Source organism: Equus asinus, chromosome 4 (assembly GCF_041296235.1).
Source record: "Equus asinus isolate D_3611 breed Donkey chromosome 4, EquAss-T2T_v2, whole genome shotgun sequence".
Classification (NCBI taxonomy): domain Eukaryota; kingdom Metazoa; phylum Chordata; class Mammalia; order Perissodactyla; family Equidae; genus Equus; species Equus asinus.
In genome coordinates, this window is record NC_091793.1 from 49,950,833 (window position 1) to 49,975,823 (window position 24,991).

The following is a 24,991-nucleotide window of genomic DNA, read 5'->3' on the forward strand; positions in this document are numbered from 1 at the left end:
TCTCTGAATAAAGAAACACTACTACCCAACGTTGAGATTCCAAGAAATCTTTCTTTCAACTCCTCAACTCGCTGAGCCCACATCACCATCATATTTAGATGGAGTACAGATGCTAAATTCAGACTCAAATCCTAGATCTGCTACTTAGTAGTTTTATAAGTTTAAGCAAGTTTCTTAAACTCTCTGTATCTCTATTTCCTCACCCATTAAATGGAAATAAATATTGACCTGACCTCACAGGGTTGTTATAAATATTAAATGAATTAAAGCACTTAGTATGGTACCTGGCTCACAGCATGGAAACAACAAAGCTTAGCTATTTTACTATATACTGGACGCTACGTATGTACATTAGCCTACTTAATCATTCCAATAATCCTATAAAGCTATTATTCTTTCCCTCTCAATCAATAAGGATAGGCTAGATTACAACACCTATCACAAACTCTCAGTATCTTGCAAAAATAAATGTTTACTTCTCAGTCATGCAACTTCACTGTGGGTTCAAGGGGACCTCCCCACAGCATTGTCATCTATGCATTTTTGCTCAACAATCCGGACTACTTCTGTCCTACCTGTGCTTCCACAATGGCTGTGACAGACCAGAGAGGCCTAAGGATTGAAGCACTAACAATTAAATGCTTCTCCCTGAGGTGACACACCTTACTTCTCTTCTTGAATGAGCCAAGGCTAATCTCACAACCACGCCTGGGTGGGGAAATCCAATTCTCCTGTGTGCTCTGGAGTAGAGGAGAACAGATACCTCTGAACAATAACAGCCATCAGAGTCCGCATTTTGTAATTTCTCCATTTTATAATTATTTGGGGCAAGATACTGTTCAAAGAGTGGAACCAAAATTTTAACCCAGAAATCAGTTTCTTTTCTCCACTATTAATGATCCTCAACTTTCTTTTCTCCTACCCGCCAAAATAGGGTATCTGACAACTTCCCACTGGTAACACTAGCAAACTTCATTCAGGCCAGATTAAGAGAGGAGAGCTGGGAGGAAGCAGCGTCCGGGCATCCGTGGTTTAGAAAAGCACTTCACTCTCAATGGAGAATCAATGAACTCTATGAAAATAATAAAAAGTGTGGAGAGAAAGCAAAGTGAGATTAGTGGGAAAGTAGACTTTTCTAAGTTCCAATGCGTCAGCTCACAGTAACTCAGCAAACAGTCAACAATACTGATTTTACGTCCCTTCAGCTACCAATTTTTTTTTACCATTCTATCATGCTAAATTTTTTTTTACAAATATCTGTATTGGTCATAGCTATAGTAGATACTGAGCATTCTTTCATTTTTCTTAATCTTCCCAAATTTCTTTTACTTAACTGATGTATCCACTTAAGAGAGACATCGTGAAGGGTTATACTTGGGAAATGCTGTTACTCTAACACCGAAACATAAGAAGGTCTTCCTATTATCCAGAGTTAGCTCATAAGTCAGAGACCTACAGACTTTACTTGCTTTTCTCCCACTCAGAGCAATTCATATTTTAAACCAGTAAAATTCACTATTTACCTAAAAGTCATACATTAAAATCTACCCTCCTCTAACTTAGTATTTGAAAGAGCTTCTTTTTTTTGGATATTCTAAGACTTTGAAGTGGATACTTTCAAATTTGAAATTCCTAAACTTCAATTTTCCCAGATATTATAAGAAAAGTACCTCTCCTTCTATGCACTGTCCCTTACCTCATTTGGTCATGACATCAGCAAAAGCAAATATAATCATTATCTTTCATAATAAGTTTTCTATCCACATAGTTTAGATAAAGGATTTGCATTCCACATTCAGATGTGCTTCCTAAATGTAAAGAGGTTATTACACTCAGATATATTATCACGAAGATTGATCATCCTCCCACACACTTCTCCTGCAAATGTCACAGTGCAAAGCAATGATCTCCCTCACGGAGTTGCTGCTTGTTTCTTATGACAGTGGAAATTCTTTTTTTTTTTAAGAAAAAAAAAGAAGATGAAGAAGCAGCAAATAACTTCAATCATTAAATTTTTTTCCTCAACTCATAATATATGGCATGAAGAAAAGAAAAGTGAGCCAGCTTCCAGGAAGTGCTAAGAGTTTAGATTTTCCCCACACCTGGTAGTTGATCAGTCACAGCTGACTGAATTTCCATTGTTCATTGATTGCGCCATTTGCCAAGCAATCCACCCTTGCTTATGTAATTGCAGCATTCCTGCAGTTCACTCTGTTCTGTCCTGAAGGTTCAGCCGCATGACAGCCTGAGAAAATTAGATACAGCACAGCACCAGGCTGCTGACCTTCAGCATATAAAATAAGGCCCATCTCTAGAAATTGGTCTTTCTTGATGAGGTGATTTTGAAGGACTGTATTTCTGTCAGGACATTTTTCATGCCGATCCTGTACCTTCTTAAAATATTTTTTGTATTTATAAAAAATGATAATTTAAATTTTAAACATACCTGTACTGTGCACAATATTATGAATAAATTCATTTCATTTACAGTTTGTCAAAAGGGGGCAAATTTTTCATCTTTAGATAAAACCCTCACCTTCAAACCACAATTAAATATAATTTTAATAAAATCTGATAAATCTGAAGGAAATTTCAGAAAATCTTAGCACATTTTTTTTAAGGCTGAATTTCGCAAACAGTTTAATACAGCAGACCAATTGTTTGCCAAAGAACAAAAATTCAGTAAGGGAATTAAATTACTTTCTGTTTGCATAAAATCCACATGATATTTTCCTCGGTTGTTTTCCCTGGAAACAATGCCAGCCCACAGAAAAGATGCAAGTACGAGATAAAGAACTTTTTTTCCCCCTGAACGACCTACAGACTCGATGCCTGATATCCCCAGGATAATTTACAAATTAACAAATGTTAATTCTTTCAACCCTTTTCAACTGTCTCCTTCCCTCCTCTGTCAAACTCACAATCAAGTGTTTAGATACCCAGCTAAATGGAATCTCTGTGCTATACAAGGAGAGTATACACATCTGCTAAGCAGCTCTTTATTCCACTTTTTAGACTCTTCCATCCTGTTTCTTTCATAAACTTCTAGTGTCTAAAGAAAAAAAGATAAGAAACCACACAAAGTTAAACTTGCAAAAACATGGGGGCCTGTCGATGAGGAACAGCTTTCAAAATAAGCAAAACTCCTTGCATTCCTATTTAACAGATTTCTTCACTTCTGCCTCCAAATGTGAGTGTCTCCTAAAGGGGGAGGAGAGGAAAGCTAAGACAGTGAGGAAACTTCACATAACCCAGGTACCTCCAAAGGCTATCAGCCTGTCTCCCCTTCCTGTCACCATCACATACCTCTAGGGGATGTTTTTGCCTACCATCAGTTCTCTCTGTATGGCACTATTCTGGCTGTGGCCTTCATCTCTCCATTGACGACATGTTATTATAAGTCACTGAGGATTTCTGAGCCAAAACTGCTATCTTTCAATCCTCAATAGCCTCAAATCTCTCCAGAGCCCTTCACCACTATTGACTTTCCCGATTTTTATCTCTTCTCTTCCTCATACTCCAACACTAAAATATCCTGCCTTTCCTTCTCTTACTTCTTTGAACAAGTCTCATCCATTCTCACAAGTTTTTACTTTAACTTGTCTCCAAAGTTCAGTTCTTGGTATTTTACTCTTCCTCTTTCTTTCTCTCTCTCTCTCCCCACTCAATATTCATCAGGCTTCAACTTGCCCCTTTTTGCAACATATAGTCAAATCTACAATTCTACGTTAAGCCCTCTCCCAGTTTTCAAACTACCATCTTTAATTTCACAATCAGTTCCTCCACTTGGATACCTGATTCAAATTCTTGCAGTCACCATAAATTCTTTCCTTCCCTGAACTCCACTGCCAGGCAGTCACTACGTCTAACTTAACCTGGGACGGCAGCTACGCAGTTCCAGCCAACTGTTGCCATGCAAGAATGCTGACTGATATTCTGCTTTTCTTCAAGAGAAGCCCAAAAAATGAAATGTTAAAAGGAAATTTATATTTTAAATGAAATTCCAATGTTTAAATACAACAACTACTTAAGAAAACAAACAAACAAACCCCAGCACCTGGGTCAAACAAAACCTATCTGCCAGCTTACAGTCAGATTGTGACCTGTAGCCTAAGGAATGAACGCAAATGCCTTAGCTTGCTATTCCAGCCTTCTAAAACCATCCTGAAATGATCTTCTGAAGTCCAGTATCACTAACTCAAAATAAACACTGTGAGCCAACTCATCTACTATACCAAGCACACTTGGTTCTTTCTTACCTCTATGCCTGTCACGTGTGATCCCCACACAAAAATGTTTTCTCCTAAGTCCTACTTTAAGATCCATTCAAATGCTACCGTTTCTCTGAAAACTTCCTGGACTATATTAGCCTATAGGACTATCGCTTCCATATTCCAAAGACACTAATACCTAGTACTGTGTGTCAGGAACAGTCCTAGACATTTGACAAGCTCCTGTCCCCTCTCCCCCCATGTAATCCTAAGAAATTGATACTATCATTATTCTCCCTTTGTAAATGAGGATATTAAGGCTTGCCCAAGGTAAGTGCTAAAGCTGAAGTTGAACTCAAACTTATCTTGTTCCAGTGCAGAAAGACGAGTGGAAAATGCATTTTTGATCATCCATTATGTGACATGTGTTATGTGTCAGGAAAAAATTTTAAAATCCTTAATATGACTCACAAGACCATGCACGATATGGCTCTCTTCTGCCATTTCTTGATCGTTGCCCTGTCATTCCTTAAGCCTCAGCCTCATTAGCCGTCTTTCACTTTCTAGAATTTACTAAGCTACTTCATATCTCATGGCCTTTGCATATGCTATTTTCTTTGCCTGGAATGCTCCTCCCCACTTCTCAGACGTAATCCCTACTCATTGTAATCTCAGTTTACACATCATTTTCTGAAGACTCCTTCCATGATCCTCCTAGAGAAGACTATGTTAAATCCCCCATTAACCACTGTATTTCTTAGCATCTGCTGTAACTCTAAATAAATGGTTTTGTAATGATTTATTTAATGAATGCATGTCTCCCCTTCTACCACGTGATAAGTTCCTTCACTATCTCTTTCACCATTTTCTCTGTACTATACACACAGTCAGTGAATGGTTGATGCCTCTAACTTTTATGAGCCATTTTAAGACTTGGAGGGATTAAACAACTTTTATCTCATAACTAGAAGTAACTGAGATCTTGCACGTTGAAAAACCTACACTATTTCCCTTACAGAAGTGTTAACCAAGCTGAAATCATTTTCTATAATCTGCATTTGGTTGGAGTCTTCCTTTTCAGCTAACAGTCACTGTTAATACATATTAAATTCTAAATCAAATAGTAGGACTCTCAAATCAAATAGATAGACTCTCAATGATAGCCTTATCATGAATGTTGTTTACATGAAAATAAACTAAAACGGAATTGCAATGCTTCCACAGAAAGGGATAAACTGATGACCCAGATGGAAAAGTCAATGGCAATGTGTGACACAAAAGTGAATTGCCTAATCCTTCAGAGAGTGGTGGCTAGATTTCAGTTTCAGGATAGGCAGCAGGATGTCTAATTCAACAGGAAAAAAATAACCCAAACATTTCTTCTGTTGTTCCAGGAGTAGAGAAATTACTCCAATTTCTAATTGCTTCACCTCTGATTGCAGTTCTCCACTGAGGTCTGTAACAGAGACTTCATTACCCTTTCAAAAGCCAGGTGTCAACAATGTGAATTAAGCACTAAACTGTGAGGAAAGGCGGTTGCCTAAAGAACCCACATGCAACTGGGATTTGTTTTTCAAAGATCTCAGAGATTACAGTGCCAGAAATGAAATTTACAGGGCCATTCCTATAATGGAAAGTCCTTTCAGTAGATCACCCTTAAAGGTTTCTAGTCCATGTTCATACCTCTGCATATGGAATCTACTGTTGGGTAGTTTATGCCATTGTGAAAGCGAATACGCATTACTATTTATATGTTGGGCTTTCTGATAGACCTGTAATTTTGGAGGGGAGTTTTCTTTCATGAAAAACAAACAGACGAGCTTATAATGAAGCAGGAGAATCCCTCTTGCCTCTGGGAAGCCAAAGGGCATCAGAGATCTTGACTGCATGTATGTCAGCTCCATCTAGGAGGGAAGATTAGCTGTGGCGACGCCTCCTCATTTTCCTTAAGGACTTGGCTGTCAACAATTCCCTTCCATAGATCCCAGCTTCAAAGAAAATAAGCAAAGCTCCCTCACCTCAAATTGTGCCTGTACCCACTGACGACTTCCCAAAGGCATACACAAGCAAAACTCAGCAAACCTACGTATCCTGTTATTTGACTATCATGTTTTAAACCCCTATTATCAGCTCTGTCCTAGACCTAGGGATGTAAACACACACACACAAAAAGATACTGACCCTGCCCTTGAATTTAGCTTTGTAGAAAATTGTTAACCAATGAGGAGTATCCGCAAATAATGTATCCAACACAATAATGGATTAAACCAAAAACGAATTATTGAACAAAGTTTAAGATTAGATGTATGGTCTCCCAGCTCTACTTCCTTCCCAGCTCTGCTCTGCTGACCAAACTTCTTAGTAAGATTGGATCACCCTGCTGAAATAAATACAGACCCAAAGACTTATCTCTTATTCTCTTTGATCTTTTGGGCTGATAAAACAAGTATGGCCACGCAATTCCAAGAGTTCAAAGATGAAGAATTCAGATACGGTATTACCAAATGTCAATAATCTCCAATGTAATAAATTTTTTAAAATACAAGGACATTTTGGCAAAAATTCTCATATAAAATAACATTTTATGCACACAATTTTAGAAAATGTAGGCAAGCAACTAGAGATTAGAACAAAGAACAAGTTAGAAAATATCCAGGTCTTACATGTCTATTTGATGGACCCTTTGACTCCAACTCTCTGCACTCCGCTGGGCCCTTGCAGATCCCAACTAACCCTCTAAAAATCCGTCCTTTTCCTTCCATTGCCACTGCCACTGCCAATGTCTGGCCCTCACTGGTTTTTACCTGGAATATCCCAGTGACTTCTGAATTGAGTTCTCTGCATACAATTTTACGGGAGAAAGGTCACATAAATAATTTCAGCACGATACTTCGTGAAAGATACATGTACACAGAATTTTGAGAATACACTTTTAGTAGAGGCAGTAACCTCTGTGTTTTGATCTGAGGAACACTACGAGGGTTTCCTGCTCCTAAAACAATTGTTGCGTAAGAGTGCAAAGATAGCTATTCTGCCTTTAACTTTTATAGGGTCTATTTGATTCAGGACATGGTCTTAATCCTTTACTCAGTTAATCCTCATACTGTTTCCACAATTATAAATGAGAAAACTGAATCACAGAGAGATTAAGTAACTTGCCTGAGAACAGACAGCCAATAATTGTGACAGCCAGAATCAAATCCAGTATTTTGGCTCCAGAGACCATGCTCTTAATCATCATGACTCCCAAACAACAAGGGCCACATCGTACTCACTGGTGTATACCTACTTCTTGGGTCCCTGCCAGGAGCATACACGAGGGTCAGTCAAACACTATTGAAAAAATTGAATCAGAAGGAGAAAGGTGCTTACATTCTAAAGGGAAAACCATGTAAACAATTCCAAACAATCAGGAGAGGACAGGCCCTGGTGGGGACACGGAACAGGCTCAGGTCAACTTGCCCTTCTCCATTCCAAGTTCCCTGCTCTCAACCAGGAGACATTTGTCACATACAAACTTGACCATGTCATTCTCCCATCTCACTGCTGGGAACCTGGAAATGGGAATGGGAAATCCCACTGCAGTGTTTCTCAAGTTTTACAGGAAATCTCTCTCCCTAATGTCTGGCAGATGAGAGCAACCACACTCTTAAGGGCTAGGCACACAGCCCAAAGAGCAGCCACAACTCTGAGTTCCCAGACTGAGTGCCTCACTCTTAATATTTTGCCAAGTTTGGCCTTTATTCTACAATGTATCCCTGTTTGTTGTAATATAAAAATGATGTTTATAACTACTTATAATTGCAGCTCTAGGAGAAAAAACGTCATTCCTACCATGATTCCTAGCACCTCCTGTCCTACATGTGCACTCTTTCTGGGTACCCCATGGTGCAGCTTCATATCCACAACAGGGCTATGGATATAACCCAATCTACTTGGCATGGCACCCAACCCAGCCCCGGTCTCGGCAGCCCCCTCCCCCACTTCTCCAGCCAACACAATTTTTCACAACCACACTAACAAATTTCAACCTGTTTTCCACCTCCCGGTCTTTAATAATTAGGTCCTTCTTGACTTTGAGAAGACACCCATCCTTCCAAACTCTACTTAGGTAACATGTTACTGAAGTCTGTCCTCAACCCTCTTCCTCTCCACAGGGTGTAGATACTAAGTAATGCACCTCCCTAGTTTATTACACCTACACCGCTTGCATTTGTTTACATCGCTGTCTCCCATACTAGACCGTGAGTGCCCTGGCGAAAGGCCTTTGTTTTCAGTGCGCTTAACATCCCCTGTGCCAAGCGGAGCCTGCCTGACTGGTAAATCTCTGGTCTGTAGGAAACTGGGCTCACAAGAGGTAACCGAATCCCTCAAGAGAAGGCAAGAGAGCTGGCTATGGAATTGAAATTAAACACAAATTGAAAGAGTGAGCACATCCCCAGCCTCGATCTCCTTTCCTTACAGAACGCCAGGCTCCCGGTGCCGGGGACGTCGAGCCCTGGTGCCGAAAAGTTAAGAAGGACCTGGGCTGGCGAATGAGTCACTCACCAGCTGGTGAAAGGCGGGTGTCTGTTCTCCAGCGTTTTGGTCCAGGGTTTGTACCAGCTGATCTGCTCGGCGGCTTTACCCCAGAACCTCTCGGGGTCGGTCACCGAGGCCGCGAAGTGGCTCCTGTAGTCGCCACCGCCGGAGGACAGCGCCCGGCAGCCCCGGCCCCCGAGCGCGCCCCGCGGGCCGGGGGCCATGAAAGCCCTGCGGGCCGGCGCGGGTCCCCGGGCAGGAGAGGAGCCGGGCAGGGGCCCCCCGAGGCCCCCGGCGCCGGTGACTTTGCGACACTGCAGCCACGACGGCTTCATCGCCGCCGCTGGCCCCCCCGCCGCTGCACTGCCCGCGGGCCCGGGTTCACTTCTTGGGCGACAGCTGGGGCGCTCGCGACTTTCTGCCGCCCGAGGGGAGCAGGCGGGAGGCGTGGGCAAATTCCGAGGTGAACCAGCAGCCCAAGAGTTTGGAAGTCACACTAGAGTCGCCGGGAAAAACCGACCTGGAGCGGCGGGGAAGCAACAGGCTGGAGTTGGGGCCGGGGGCGGATGGGGGTCACAGTGTTCCCGTCGGGTGGCCGCGCCGCTGCCAGAAACCCAACCCTCTGCGCACTGCCCACCGCGAGGCTTTCCTGGGAAAGGCGCCCTCAAACTGCAGAACGTCCTCCCTCCTCCGATGCACAAGCACCCCCAGAATGGGGCCGAGGACCCAACTCGCTCCCCGTTTTCAAACAAGCAAGTGGCGCGCAGCTGGCCCGGGTTCCTCTTTAGAGAGCGAGCTGGAGGAGGCGGCATCGCCTCCGGTCCACGGCGGACACCAGCAACCCTGGGCTTTGGGGCAGGGCCCCTGAAGTGTTCGTTTTGTTTATTTGGTTTTTTAGCTCAGCTCAATGGTTATTAGAAACACAAGCGGCTCCAGGGCAAGGATTGCTCCAGGATTTCCTGACAGCTGAGAGGGTAGGAGGCGTGGAAGGAGGTTGCGCCAGCCAAATTGAGAAGTGCTTCGTGGGGGTGATTGACAGGGCACTGGGGAAGGTATCCCAACTGGGATGGGAGTCACCTGCTGGCTGAACTCTCCGCAGGATCCAGAGGCAGAAAGCTGAACTGACGTGGGGTATTTCCTCCCTTCCAATGTGCCTCTTTGGAGTTTCTGTGGCCCTTTTTCTGATGAGCCAAAAACAAAATAAAACAAAACAAAAAAGCAAAAAGGAAGAGCTAAGTAAAGATGAAATGAAGGAAAAGAGAAAAAGACGAAGCTGAGGAAAAGTAAAAGAGAAAGATGGTATAAATTTCTATCTGGGTTTAACATTCTTCAACCTCCTTCACTATTTCACACCAGAGCAGAGCTCAGAAACTCAGAGTGAACCTCTGCCTTATTATTGTGCTAAAATCATTCGGTTTTGGTGTGACCATACTTGCAGTTTTGAATGTAAATACGTGTATTCCCAAGTCCAAGGTGAGAAGTAGTGGAACGCCCTTGACCCTAGGAAGGATAGTAAACAGATTATTCTGCAGGAAAAGAATAATGTGGAGATAAGGTTAAAGACACAGATAAATCTACTGCAAAACAGAAAATTTCTTTAAATAACCACCTCAGCTATTCCCTTTCAACTGAGAAACAAGACGCTAGACTTTTTCCTGAACCTGCAGCCTACTTTATCAAAAACCTCAAATCAAATGATTTTCAGTCTCAAAAGACACTTGTCACCCCTTGAATCCACAGAAGGTTAAAAGCCATTTAACCTCCTGGCCCCTCCTTTCCTCTGCCCGGTTGCTTAGTGCTCCTCCCTGGTACAGGAGATCGTCTGACCCCAAATGATCCCCTACTGTATTGCAATGATGTCCTCTTCAGTCATTGCTTCAACAAGTGTTAGCACCTACACTGCGAGGTGTGGTTTGTTGGAGGAGACCTGAAGGAAGGAAGCAGAGTTATTGGCACCTACCGTGTGAACACCTTGTTGTGCTCACACTGTCAGATATGTTAGCTCCTGTGACTCTCAAAGGAGTACTAAGAAGTGGGAGCTATAATCCTCACGTTTAAAAAGGGAGCTCAGAGTTAGGCGAACTTGCTCCAGGCCCTGCAGCTACCAAGCAAAACAGTCAAGATTTAACCCTTGTTGATGCTCAGAGCTTGGCAGCCGGTGCACCTTGAAGTACCTGTCTGCTGTGATAGGGATCACAGCCTCTTCAAGGAGGTGGGTTTGCTCAGGGACAGTCCGCCCCAGGGCTGTCACTTCCCCCAGTGCTCTATACAAATGCTATCATTTTCTCTCTGTGCCATGACTTGAATAAGGTGGGGGGTCTGACTCTGAGGTTCATGATTTTCACACCAGACTGATTATCTTCCTGTTTAAAAAAAAGAAATATTTTAGACTTCCAATAAAATTTGACAAATTGAATCCTCACATCCATTCCTCTCCTTCTCAAAACCCTACCAAAAGAGAATCAAAGAGGGGTGGCGGCGATGGTGGTGGTAAAAACCTACAAGGACAAAGAGAACGGGAGAGAGGAAGAAACCAGATGAGAGAATGGAAGGAAGATGGATTCATGGTTTATAATTTAAAGGGGGGGGGGGGCGGGGGGACTGAATTTAACTGCTTTTTGAGGAGAAAATGGGTATCCTCATCAGCAACCTGGAATGTCTCAGGATTTGGAGGCCCTGGGTTCCTCTGAAGGTTCAGAATGAAGGTTACAGGCTTAAAAACAAAAAGATTAATTAAAAGATTGTGTGAGGTGAAGTTAGACCCCCACGTGGCCAGGTGAAACCATTTTCTCTGGACCCGACAGTCCGTTGTCTTGTTTTAAATAATTGTACAAAATCGACTGTTAAGCTAAGTTCCGTGTGAGGCCAAGGGAGGAGCACGAGTGAAGACACGGTCCAGCAAAAGCAAGGAGTACAGTGTCCCACTAGGGCAGAAATGGGCGGTAGGACTAGAAACTTTTGCTGGAGCCAGATAGGGAGGGGCCAAATCGTGTCAAAGGCAGGCCAGGGCCTGAGGGTAGACCATTGGCCTTCAAATTAAGACAGTAAAAGCCTGTTGACTGGTCACTAAGCATATAAAAAGCTTAATATCATTAACTACCAAGTCTCAGGTTGAATCCTAGTACTGCCACTTATTAGGTGGGAAAACTTGGAAAAGTTTTTCACTTTCCTGCACTGCAAATTTTCGGTATCTGTGTTCTGAGACTGACAGTCCTTACCTCGCAGGCCTGCTGCAGATTGCTTAGCTTCAGGGCAGTAGCAAACGGAGCTACTATAGGACAGCAGCCAAGCCTGTGAACAGTCATTCCAAAAATCAACCCCCAAGCCCTCTAGCGTCATTAACGTACTTAAACTTTGACAATCAGAAAACTTTTACAGAAATTATTTTAATTCAAGTGTGCATGTACACTCTGTACTGCTTCAAAATATAAAATTATATTTTTAACTGCTTTGGGAACAGGGTGATCACAACCCTTTCGGTGTTTAAGCCCTCTAAAACTCCAGCTTTTTAATACATTATATTTATTTCATTGTATGTCAATAAATGGTATGTATTAATGATGAGGATTTTAGGCTGGTTACTTTTAAAACTGCAGATGAGAAGTAGGCTCTGAGGACTGGAATTTGCTTGCTCTTGGAGAGATATTTGCATTTGTGAAGGAAGGGGGGATGACCTTGTAGGGACCTGAAATTGGCCACCCCAGGATATGTCTCTTTGGCATCGGGATTGTTTGGGGCTGATTGCTTTTGATAAACTGGGACAGGGAAGGAGGCTCTGGGGAATGGAACTTGCCCTTGTTGGGACACATTTACATTTGTAAGGTAAATCTCTATCTGTAAAAGGTGCCTCCCTCTCTGTACCAGGAAGAAGAAAAGAGATGACCTTGTCCCTAGAAACCCTTAATGGGGAAGGCAAGAACTTAGGTTGGTTGCTGTCTGGCAATTTCATGTAACTGATTTAGGGTGGTGGCTTCTGACCTTTACTTAATCCGATTTGATTCTTGTCTAAAAGTCATGGGATCACCCAATGACCAGACCCCACCTGCACTGATACCATTTTAACTTTTTTCATGTTCTTTCCTTTGTCTTGTAAAGAGATGACTCACATACCCATGCCTTATAAAATTAGCCCTAACCCTCAACTCGGGGCAGCAGCAGCAGCAGCTCTGACTGCCCCTGGGTCCTGTCCCCACGCACCAGTTCTGCCTGCCCATGGGTCCTGTCCCCATGGCAGCAGTAGCGGGGACAGCAGAATCGGCAGCAGTAGCGGCTCCTCCTGCCTGTGGGCCCTGTCCCCATGCAGCAGCCTGACTACCCATGGGTCCTGTCCCCATGCCGGCAGCAGCAGAAGCTCTGACTGCCCATGGGTCGTGTCCCCTTGCTATTCTATTCTCTAAATAAAAGAGCACTACTGCCAGATCTTAAGAGTCTAAGAAATCTTTCTTTTGACTCCTCGGCACACCGACCCAGCATCATTAATATACTATTCAAGATGACATTTTAAACACCTTAGGCAAAGATTAATTGATCAGATTAACTGAGAGAAGCTTCTAGTAAATGAAGAAAGCACAATGATGAAGAGGAGTGCAGAGAAAGAGTACAGAGAATGAGAAAGAGAGAAAGGCTGCTCAAGAAAGAATGAGGGGTTGGGAGGAACCTGGAGTCAGAATATTTAATGACCTAAGGAAAAGATGCTGAAATATAGGAAGAGAGATGAGTGGAATTAGAATTAAAAGAGAAAAAAGATACAGGAATTCTACAACTTAATTTTCTCGACTTTACACTTTTTTTTTTAAAGATTTTATTTTTTACTTTTTGTCCCCAAAGCCCCCCAGTACATACTTGTGTATTCTTCGTTGTGGGTTCCTCTAGTTATGGCATGTGGGACGCTGAGCAGCGTGGTCTGACGAGCAGTTCCATGTCCGCGCCCAGGATTCGAACCGACGAAACACTGGGCCGCCTGCAGAGGAGGGCGCGAACTTAACCACTCGGCCACAGGGCCAGCCCCATCGACTTTACACTTTTTGCCTAGGATTGGTCATCCCTAGTACAGGCTAACCTTTTTTTACCAGAGAGAGTAAAAGTGATTAGAGAGAACACGATTTTAAAATAATTGTAGATTACCCTGGTCATGTATTCTGCTGGCCACACAATTCATATTTTCACACAAATTTGTTGAGTAAGATGTCTAACTTTGGGTAACTATTAGAGATACTAAATTTTTGCTAATGACACAAACAAAAATGTTCCTATACATCTAATTTCTGTGACATTATGAAAACTTGGCAAGTACGCAAGCGATAGTCTACACAAAGGACTTTATCTCTGCAGAGGTGCGTGCTGAGCTGAAATTTGAGCCTGCAGAAACAGAGCAGATTTATTCTGATTTAGCAAAGGGTTTCTGGAAGATATGCTGATTTTCATGGCTTAGAAAATATTTTTAGGGGCTGGCCTGGTGACATAGTTGTTAAGTTTGCACGCTCTGTTTCGCCAGCCGATGGTTCAAAGTTCGGACCCCAGGCACAGACCTAGCATCACTCGTCAAGCCACGCTTTGGCAGCATCGCACATAAAATAGAGGAAGATTGGCATAGATGTTAGCTCAAGGTCAATCTTCCTCGCACACAAAAAAATATATTTATATATTTTTAAAACTTCTGAGGTGATATAGCGCAAACCTCCTATTTTGAACATTTTTGCCTTTTGCCCACATAGTAATCGCAATAAAAGTAAGGTGAAAAGGACGAAAGAGTTGTTTTAAAACAAATAACTTTCCGATAGATGGGAAGACACTCTACAACTCCAGTTCATTCTAGCAACCAAATAAGACATGAGGATTCATCCAACAGGCTTATTTTTATTTCTGAAAAAAAAACCCTTAAAAATTATTTCTATTTAATAAAGGTATTCAGTTGCTGCTATTTGGAAAAAACTAGTTGGGAACAGCCTAGGCAAATATTTTCAATCATTTATTTCAAGTTCTTGTTTTGTTTCAGATTTTCTCTGCATAGCAATTTACCATTGAGGAAAAAATACCTCATCAATGCAGTTGTGGTGGAAGATCAAATAAAAATCATTAATATTTTAATCACATCCCCCAAATCCTTGAGAGATCATTTTAATTCTTCTGCCCAGATAACTCCTAAGAAATTATCCTGTTTCTGTTTCATATTCCTAAACTAAAACCACTCTGTAATACTCAAATATTTATAATAATACTTTGAATATATAAGAAATGATCTTACTCTCAGGGAATAAATGATGAAATAGAAAAGAGATATCTTCGGTACTAATCTTTTCATAAAATGTAGTTGATTAGTTAACATTACTTTAGGTTGCCATTTTTTATGTGTTTGTGGTGGGAGAATACAAAATTAAACTAGGAAATGAAACTTAAAGCCGGTTTGCCAAAACAAGAGCTGCTCTTACGTAACCAGGAAGTGGGCAATAATTTTGGGGTTTCCAAGACAACACAAGGATTTCAACAGAAGTACTGTTTTAAAATTGAAGAAAATATAGGGACAAAGAAAAGACTTTAGGCAGATCGTGAAACCAGATGTCTCATTTATTTATTGGAAGCACTGTAGATAAGAAAACTAAAATGGATGGAATACATGTTGGGTATTTGAACATGTTTTTCCAACCGTTATTCTGAATGATGAGACACTTAGAAGATTTTTGTGATACCTTTATATTTTACCTGGGGTGGCTTCCTACCTGTTTTCGGAGTTGAACAACTAAATATTTACAGCTTGCTTAGAATATTTGTTTTAAAAGAGATTTTTGTAAATTTTATCAAGAGCTCCAGAGTGTATTCACAATTTCCAGTGAAGATATTTTGTGTATAAAAAGGATTTTAATTGACATCTCTTTGCTATTTGCTTGTACTTGCATTTTTGTTCAATTCAGATACTTCTATACCTTAGTGTGAATATAAAGTTTTTTATATCTATATACTAATAACTCTATGTGAATATAGAGTTTATTTCTCTATAACATTATTTGTGCTTATTCCCATTGAAACTTGTATCAGGCTAGTATAAACCAACTTATCACATTTGAAAGAGCAAGAAAACTGTTATTGGCTATTTAATTTTATTTTTTTGTCATTTTTTGTATTGTTGTTTTATAACTACAAACTTAAGTAATCTTCCTGGGCTCTGCCAGACTATTCTAACTACTGGAGTCTCCCCCTTGCATCTCTACTTAAGAGTTGTGACAACACCAGGAGGCAGTACAAAGGTTTGGGTTTTTTGCCAGATGATTACATCTGCAAAACTAACCATAATTACATGTGTATATGTGTGTAACATGACTAATTTCCTCTTCTTTAACGTCTCCAAAGTCCATTTCTTCATCACTTCTCCAGTGAGTTAATATAATAGCCTGCTAACCCAACTCTCCTCTCTTCAGGTCACCTACCTCTAAGATATCACTCAATTAATCAGCAAGTATTCACTGAATGCTTTTCACCATGCTCAAAAGGATTCCAGGAACACAAAGAATTATTTATAAATGACTAAGAATTTGCCTCTGTTCTCAGGTAACTCCCAGTCTGTTTAGGAGGAAGTCAACAAGTACCATATAGGTTTTTACTCATTTTAGAGGTAGTTGAAAAAGCAATAGTAGAGGACCGAAGAAGAGAAGAGAATGGAAAACTCTGTGTTCAAGGCAAAACTAATCATTCTAAATCATAAATCAACTGTACCACTCTCTTGCCCAAAATCTGTTAATGGCCCCCCAGCCTATAGTGAAAAGTCCAAGCACTTAGCATAGACCTGTGGTTTTACTTGGCGTCTATACTGCTCCGCTAGTGGGCAATTGGAAGTGAGTAGTGTATTCTTATCTCCTGCTGTCTGATGAATTATCCTCTTACTTAGCAGCTTAGAACAACAAATGTTTGTTATCTCATCTGAGCTTCTAAGGATCAGGAATTGGATGGCTTAGCTGGGTGGTTCTGGCTCTAATGAAGTGGCAGTCATGTTGTTGGTCAGAACTACCATCATCTGAATGGACAGGAGAATCTGGCCTATGCTCACTTACATGGCTGTTGGAAGGAGGCTTCAGTTAATGGGGGTGTTCAGAAAGGTGGCTTTCCTCAGAGCAAGATAAGTGATTGAGTGTGTGTGTGTGTGTGTGTGTGAAAGGAGAGAGAGAGACCAAGACGGTCTTCACAAACTTTTATGATCCAATCTCGGAAGGGCAATTTATCACTTCTGCTTTATGCTATTGGTCACACAGACAAACTCTGGTACAATGTGGGAGGAGACTATAAAAGGGTGTGAAGAGCAAGAGTTTGGATGATTGGGGGCCATCCTGGAAGCTGGCTACCAAGAGCAAGGATACTTTGGCTTGTCATATTGACTGGTGATTGCTATCAGCATGGGCAAAGACCAAGGATATTAAAGTCTTGTACAAGAAAGAATTGTCACCCCTCATCAAATTGCCAACAGCGTGGCCAGCCAGCTCTTCTACACTTTGTGTACACCACCTCTGCCCACATGCACACACCTGGCTCTATCTGCACCCGGCTTCTTGCACTTCGCCATAAATCCTCTTCCCTCTGATCGCCACAATTCCTCCTCCTGGCAGCAGTGCCTTCCTCACCTTGGTAACCTTTCACACTCCCTCTTTAGGATTTAGTACACATATCTTCGTCTCCTGGATGCATTTCCTGATCACATTAAGCAGATGAACACTTGCTTTTCTGTGCCCTATTCATGTCTTTGTTACAGCACTTATTACACTGCTGTAATTACCTTTACCAACCCTTCTCCCCCCGGAGACCATGAGCACCTGCAGGAATGTGTTTTATAATCTTAGTTTAATCTCAGTGTCCCCGTACCTTACACAGTCCCTGCACATAGCAAACACTTCTTAATACAAGTTAGCTGAATGAATGACCAAATTAGTGGTATGCGGTCTGTGCTTGTGTGCCTGTGTGTACAAGGATGGTGCCACTTAAGAGAGAACTGCAGAACGTAAAAGCTTGAGAACAGCTCATCTGCTCTGTTTCAACCCAGACTCTGCTTTGTTCCGTTTGTTTCCTACTGAAGTGTAAATTCGCCTTCACATCTTATATTTTTTTAAATAAACGTTTTATAGCTTTGCCAAAGGATAACCAAAAGTTATATTTTCATAGATCATGTCTGTAAATTTTAGGGAGCATTGCCTGATTAATACATTCCTCTTTCAGAAAATGTTCGTGTTAAAGAGTTTAAGAGGCTATATAAGTCAAGAAAGAATAATCCTGCTTTAGTGCATTTAATGATGTTTAGCTGTTGAACTCAAAGAGTTAATATGAATTCTAAAAATGCTATGTTACAGCCAATAGAATTTATTGAACTGAATCCGCAATAATAGGATAAAAGGTTACTATCCTGTTTGGTGTTTTTATAAGTACCAAATGGGCTAAGTTACGGGCAACAACAATCTGAAGCCATGAAAACTGAAGCTTACTATTCTAATATCCAAATGCATTAACCTAAGGAGGAGCTTATTAACTGAAGCACCCATGCTATTTAGGAATAATTTAGTAGCCTTGTAGGGCTTGGAGTTTTGCTTCTGGTGTTAGATTCCAGATTTCTCTATTTTCCTGAATTTCTATGCATGAAAGATCCAGCCTGCCAGTCATGAACGTACCCTAACTGGCTTCCATCAAAACTTCCAGATGTTGAGTGGCTTCCTGGACCTTCTCCTGCTGCACAACTTTCTGATCCTCTGCTTGGAGATATGACTCATTCAGTGGATACTCATCCATTCAGGTAGCCTTTTTAGCAAAGAGCTATTGAATGTCAACTACATGTCAGGCATATATGGAGACAGAGGTCAAGAAGACGGACACTTTTTGCTAGAACTTATAATGTTTACATTCTAGTGGGCAGATATAAAAAATAATAACTAGTACATTATAACACAATACATAAATATTATTTTAGATAAGGATGTAGGCTATGATGGAAATAAAACATCTAAAGGATGAATGAGTGAGTGACTTCCCTTATGAGGTGATATTTAACCCAAGACCTGAATTATAGGAAGGAATTGCCCTGTGAATATCTAGGAGAAGAAAACTTTAGGTAGAGGGACAGAGAGACCAACAAGTTCAAGGCTTCTGTGGTTGGAGCAAGTTCGGCATATATGGGAGTTAGGAAATTAACAAGACAAGTCAGGGCACCTTCAAAGGTTGAGAGATGCGGTATGAGAGATAGGAAGAGTCGATCATGAAGGACCTTATAAACTGTGGAACAGAGTTTAGATTTTACTTGAAATGCAGTTGAGAGCCATTGGATGGGTCTCAAAAACAGAAGTGAGGGCCAACTCCACTGGCCTGGTGGTTAAGTTTTCCCTGTTCTGCTTTGGCAGCCCAGGTTCAGTTCCTGGGGGCAGACCTATGCCACTCATCAGTGGCCATGCTGTGAAGGTAGCTGACATACAAAAATAGAGGAATATTGGGAACAGATGTTAGCTCAGGGCCAGTCTTCCTCAGCAAAAAGAGGAGGATTGGCAGCAGTTAGCTCAGGGCTAATCTTCCTCAAAAAAAAAAAAAAAAAAAGATATTCCTAAGCCCTTTACTCAAAAAACATCCTCTTTGATATTATCAAGATGTAGTTTTTTCCATGTAAGTTCTTTGTAACGGGAAAACATTAAAAACAAACAAAAGAGCCACCTGTATAAACAAGTATAGAAGAGGCAGAAGCTCGGTTAAGTGAATGCCTCCTTTGTACTTCGTCTTCCCCGGATTAGATGCTTTAGAAACTGGGCTAACCTTTACCTCTGTCTTTGAGCAACTGTTTTGAATGACACTTAGATCACAATCAATATTTGAATTCAAAATTTAGCTTAAAAAACCCACAAAATTTTCTTAAACATGAACACTTACTCTTTTCAAGATGAGATAAGCAATAAGAGAAAAGTGACTAAGGTTTGCCCCATAGACTTCTTTCTTATCTCCCATATGTGCAGCGCCCATTGACTTTGACAGTGCTGCATGTGGTAGCACTCTATGAGACTCTACAGAAGGAAAGCGAATTTGAGCCTCAACACTCTAAATGCATTTGTGGTAATTAAAAAGACTGAACTGCTATAACTAAGTTGTAATTAAAATATATAACAAAATCTTAAATTTCTTTGAAAGCCAAAATAATAACATAGAGCAAAGCAAATTCTTTTACAGTAAAAATGAAAGTAAATCTATCCTAGGGATTTAATTATGTTGTTTATAACTGAATGGTAACCAAATTTTATTTGTGATTGTTGTAATAACCCCAAAATTGACTTGTTTCTCCACAAATATTGTTAGAAAATAACATTTAAATGGCTTATTATAATATACATATAAATTAATTCAAAATAAAGAATCATGTGAATGTTTAACTGGAAGAGCTGCAGTTTTGCTTTCGGCATTTGAGCAAGATTTTGTCTCAGATCTAGATCTAAGAGATTTGGGTTTTGTAAGCAACACTCTTCCTCCACTTCTTAAAAATACACTTAATCAGCTCAGGTTAGAAAGATAACAATCAGTAACCTTGCAAAGGAAAGGACACAACCCACTTCAAATTTCTCTTTGGAAATGGAACATAGGTTAAAAAAATAACGACCATGCCATGCAATCAAATCTGATTTATTAAGAACAAAAGAGCGTAACTATTTTAACTCTAATTTAAACTTACTTGTGACCTCCCCTCTTATTAACAAAAGGAACAAAGTCCCCTTTTAACCATACTGTAGGGGCAAATAAACAAAATGTTGAGATGCACACTTAGAAAATACATCTGGTCAAAACATGTGGAAACACTGGTAGTGAACATGTGTATCTAATATTTATCCAAGAGAAGAGAGAAACAGAGAAAGGAAACTTAAGAACATTTAAAAATTGCATGGGTTTTTCCACACACTATAATAACCTTCCATGTGGGCCACACAAGTTGCAAATCCCAGGTCATCAAAAACAAAGGAGTAAGTATAATACAGAGAACCAGGGAGAAAGTATTATAATAGAGAGGTTAGGAGCTGAGGCTGTTGAGTCAGACAGTCCTTGATTTCAGTCCTTGCTCTGTATATTATTAGCTGTGTGATTTGTGGTAAGTCTCTTATTCCAAGCTCAGTTTCCTTGTGTATAAAATGGGAGCAATACTGGGGAGCTTAAGTGAGATAATGCGTATAAACTACTTGGTGCAGTGCTTACTCCATAGTTGGTATTTAACAGATGGTTATGTCCATTCATTCATTCAATATATATTTATTAGGCACCAGGTATATGCCAGGCACTCTGCTGGCTAATAGGAATATAACAGGAGAAAGCTTCTTGTTGTCACGGAACTTATAGTTTAGTAGGAAGGAGAGCAAATTAAACAACAGATTATAAGAAAGTACTGTAGTAGGATGGGAACACATGGTCGCTCTTGAAGACGGTGGGGGAAGGAGGTAAGGCAGAGAAGGCTGCTTGAAGGAGATGACTTTTAAGCTTAGATGCAGGAATAGACAGGGCGGGATTGAGAAAGAAACAAGGTAGAAGCGTGTTCCAGACAGAGGAAACAGCATAGGAAAATGGCTTTAATCGTTTTCAGAGATTCAGACAGGCATATGCTTTTCTCATCTTCATCTCTAGCCTTGTTTATATGCTGCGCTCTCTGTGTGGAACACTCTTCTGCCTCTTTCTACTCTCCCTGCGCCATCCTGCCTCACTCATACACAACGCTGCCTAATGGTCAAGTAAAGACGTGGTCAGGACTGATAAAGTCTTTTTGTGCCTTTTAAGCCACATAATGTGACACAGAATTTATCTTCAGGGCCACAGGAAATCCTTGAAGGTCTTTAAGTGCACGTGTGCGTCTGCGTTTGTGTGTGTGTGAGAGAGACAATGTTGTTTCCTGGGGGCTAATATTCCCCTTTGCATTTTACTTGGACAGCATCAATTTACCTTGAGGAAAGGAGAAATGGGTCTTCCTGGGCTGCTGAGAAAAAGAGAATCACAGATGGAATGGTCCAGAAGCTGCAAGTAATAGCATTAATTTCAGTTGCAGAAAGCCCCATGGTCAGTGTGAAAACAGTATCTGCTGTGATATTAGACTGTTTGATACATTCCACAAGACGGGAAACTGAACCTTGCAGAATATAATTGTACAAATGTGCAGAATGTGCAGTCCAAAAGATACAGTAATGGCAGTAGTGACAATACAAGCTTGACTATACACTGAGAAAACTCACAGAAGTCTTTATGCCAAATTATGACCCAAGAAATGGACCATGTGGGTCAGAGACTGAAGAGAAATTGGAAAAATAATTTGATTTGCTTATTGCACTCCAAATAAACTCCAGATTCCTCGACCTAACTTGCAAGGCACTCTATGATCTATCCTCTCTTTACCTCCCCTCCCTCATCTCTTGCCATATCCCCAAGCTGGCTCTGGACTTTCAGTTTCTTTATGCCTGGTTCTCACGCTCCTCTGCTTATATACGTTGTCTCCTTTTGCTAGACCATTCTTTTCTTACTTGCTTTGATAATTCCTCCTCAGCCTTCAGATTTCTCCTTCCACATTGCCTCTTCTAGGAGGCGTTTTCTGAGTACAGTAGGAGTGTCTGCTTATTTTCTTCCTCTGTCATAGCACTTATCACACTTTACTCTCTGCCCCAATAAACTATAATTTGTGAGGAGAAGAGTCTGGCCCACCTTCGTATCCATGATCTCTGGAATAGTACTGTTACGTAGTAAGTGTTTAAGAAATGTTTGTTGGAAACTGTATCTGATTTTCCAGTTGACTTAATGAGTGAGTGAGCGATGAGTAAGATAAAAAAAACCCCACAAAAAACCAAAGATCAGAACAACAAACAACCTGAAGAGCACATAAAATAAAGAAGGCAGGGCAGGACGCTGTGCTGATGCTTTACCCAGAGTGTTTATGAAGAGTTTATTGCTCAGTATTATCATCTTATTTGAGTCTCACAAAACCCTGCTAAATTGATAGAATCATCCCTACTTTACAGGCAAAGAATTTCACCTTCAGAAAAATTAATGTCTTGCTGAAGACTAAACTGAGAGTATGCAGACAAGCTTAGGTTAGAACCAAATCAGAGATTGTAAGATTTTGAGATAGAGAGTAAAGTGCAAATACAAAAATATTTTTAAAGGGTTGTAGGAGAACATAGATTACTGGATAGAGTCACTTGTATTGATATGCAAAGTGAGACAAATATTGTCACCTTAGACATTAGTATCGACTTTGCTGATGTTCAGCAGTTGTATTGGCATGATATAATAATTCCATTTTTTTTTAGTGATTGAAAATATGTGGGTGAAAGTATTGTGGCCTAACTGTATTTCAAGCTTGGATAAAGTATACACTTTTCTGCCTGAGATATGTGGTCATGATTTATTTCACTGTGGGAAAGCTGAGAGTTGAAAATTCAGCTCCAGATATTCTGGATCTGCTGATACACAAATATCAGCATTGTGACCAGCAGCATTCGCTTAATTTCTCTCGGAGCAAAAATATTATTAGGTGGAAATAAAATAATTAAAACCTCAAATGTCTTTAATGCAGCATCAAATAAAATAAATTAGAGGTGACACCTCCCCCTACCCCCAACCTTTAGAATTTTGAGAAGATAAGAAACTTAAAGTTCTTAATATGAGTGTTTTGAAAAAACAAAGCAGTGGACCAGGCTTTAACATCTAGTAAATGACAGAATAGAGGCTGAAGAATATTTACAAGACACTAAGTCACTAATTTGAAGACCCTAAGACATTAGCAAGGTTTAGGTGATGTTTCTTGTAAAATCTTGCATCATAAGATTTCAATCTTATCACCCATAAATATAGTAATTTTTTTGCAAGATCTCCTATGACATTTTAGTTTTATGATTGTTATTTTCTTTTTCTTCTTCTTCTCCCCAAAGCCCTCCAGTACATAGTTGTATATCCTAATTGTATGTCCTTTTGGCTGTGCCATGTGGGACACCACCTCAGCGTGGCTTGACAAGTGGTGCCATGTCCACGCCCAGGATCCAAACTGGCAAAACCCTGGGCCGCCAAAGTGCAGGGCACGAACTTAACCACTTGGGCATGGGGCTGGCCCCCAGTGATTATTATTTTTATTATTAACTTTGAGATATTGATGCTTGTTTACTTGGGTGGAAAATTGTACTTAATTTTTGAGGATTTCTTTTTGAGAAATTGGATTTAAAAGCATTCAAATTTAACCTGTTGGTGATTACTTAATTGATCTTGCCATAATTAATTCAATTTCTTTATAATAGAATTAAGTCAATATATATATATAAGATTGCTGAGAGTCTCATGGTGTTAGGAATCAATGAAGTGATGTCAATTATGACTAGATAAAAATAGTGTGTGGAAGTAAGAAAAACATTTGTAAAAATAGTGTCATCACTATATCAGCAAGAGTCTGTGAATTTAAATCAAATATCCTGAATTTCTATAGGGGATTGGCAGAGCCCAGCCAGTTCTTGACCAGTATCTATGTTCTATTCTTTTTTGGCGCAGTGCTAGACTACATTTCCAGCTCCTTATGAGGTGGGGCCAAGAGTTTAAGGTTTGTCCTATTAATGGGGTCCTGAATGATGTGTGCTCTCCCAGCCTGGCCCCTAAACCCTTGAAAAAGATACTTCAGATCCTTTTTCCTACCTCTCCGCTAACCGGCTGCAGAAAATCCTGTAGAAGATGCTAGATCTTAGAAGATGATGGAGCTGCGTGACAGGAACCTATGTCCCTGATAAACCATAAAGAACAGAGTCTACAACTTCCTGGGTTAAATGTGATGTGAGTGAGAACTAAATTTCTATTGTGTTAAGTTACTGAGATTTAGGGAGATTTGTTACAGTAGATAGTCTAATCTGAATAATACAGAGGATATGAGGAAAACCCCAAACTTGTCTCGTGTTTTCCTCTGTTAAATACCACCCAACACACTCAACCTTGCTATATATTAAATTATCATTAATTGTGTACCAATTGGTTTAAATAAAGGTGGCTTTCAGCTGGATATTGCTAGGAAATCTATTTATCAATTGTTTCCAGCATTTTTACAATAAGAAATGTAAGTCTAAATTGGAAGCATACAGTGCTCACCATAGAGCCAAAATCTTCTCCCTTTTCCACATGGAACACTAAAATGCTTTTGTTAATGCTTAGTAATATTTTCTTCTCCCACATGCTCCGTATTTTCTGCTAAGATATTTCTATTGGACAATTTCCTATTAATAGAAAAAGAACAATTTGAGATTGCAGGGAGGCTGATT

General features: G+C 40.5%; 1 protein-coding gene across 3 annotated transcripts in view; it reads right to left on the reverse strand.

Annotated features, from left to right (window-relative positions):
* ACSS3 (acyl-CoA synthetase short chain family member 3) overlaps positions 1-9,194 on the reverse strand; it is a 167,430-nt gene extending 158,236 nt beyond the window's left edge. For 2 of the 3 annotated variants that reach the window (XM_070507241.1, XM_070507240.1), the window contains exon 1: positions 8,760-9,194. In XM_070507241.1, coding sequence (XP_070363342.1) covers positions 8,760-9,067 — 308 coding nt within the window. In that variant the 5' untranslated portion in view covers positions 9,068-9,194. The remainder of the gene's footprint in view (positions 1-8,759) is intronic. The other variant, XM_070507239.1, reaches the window with a different exon arrangement.
* Positions 9,195-24,991: the final 15,797 nt, after the last annotated feature.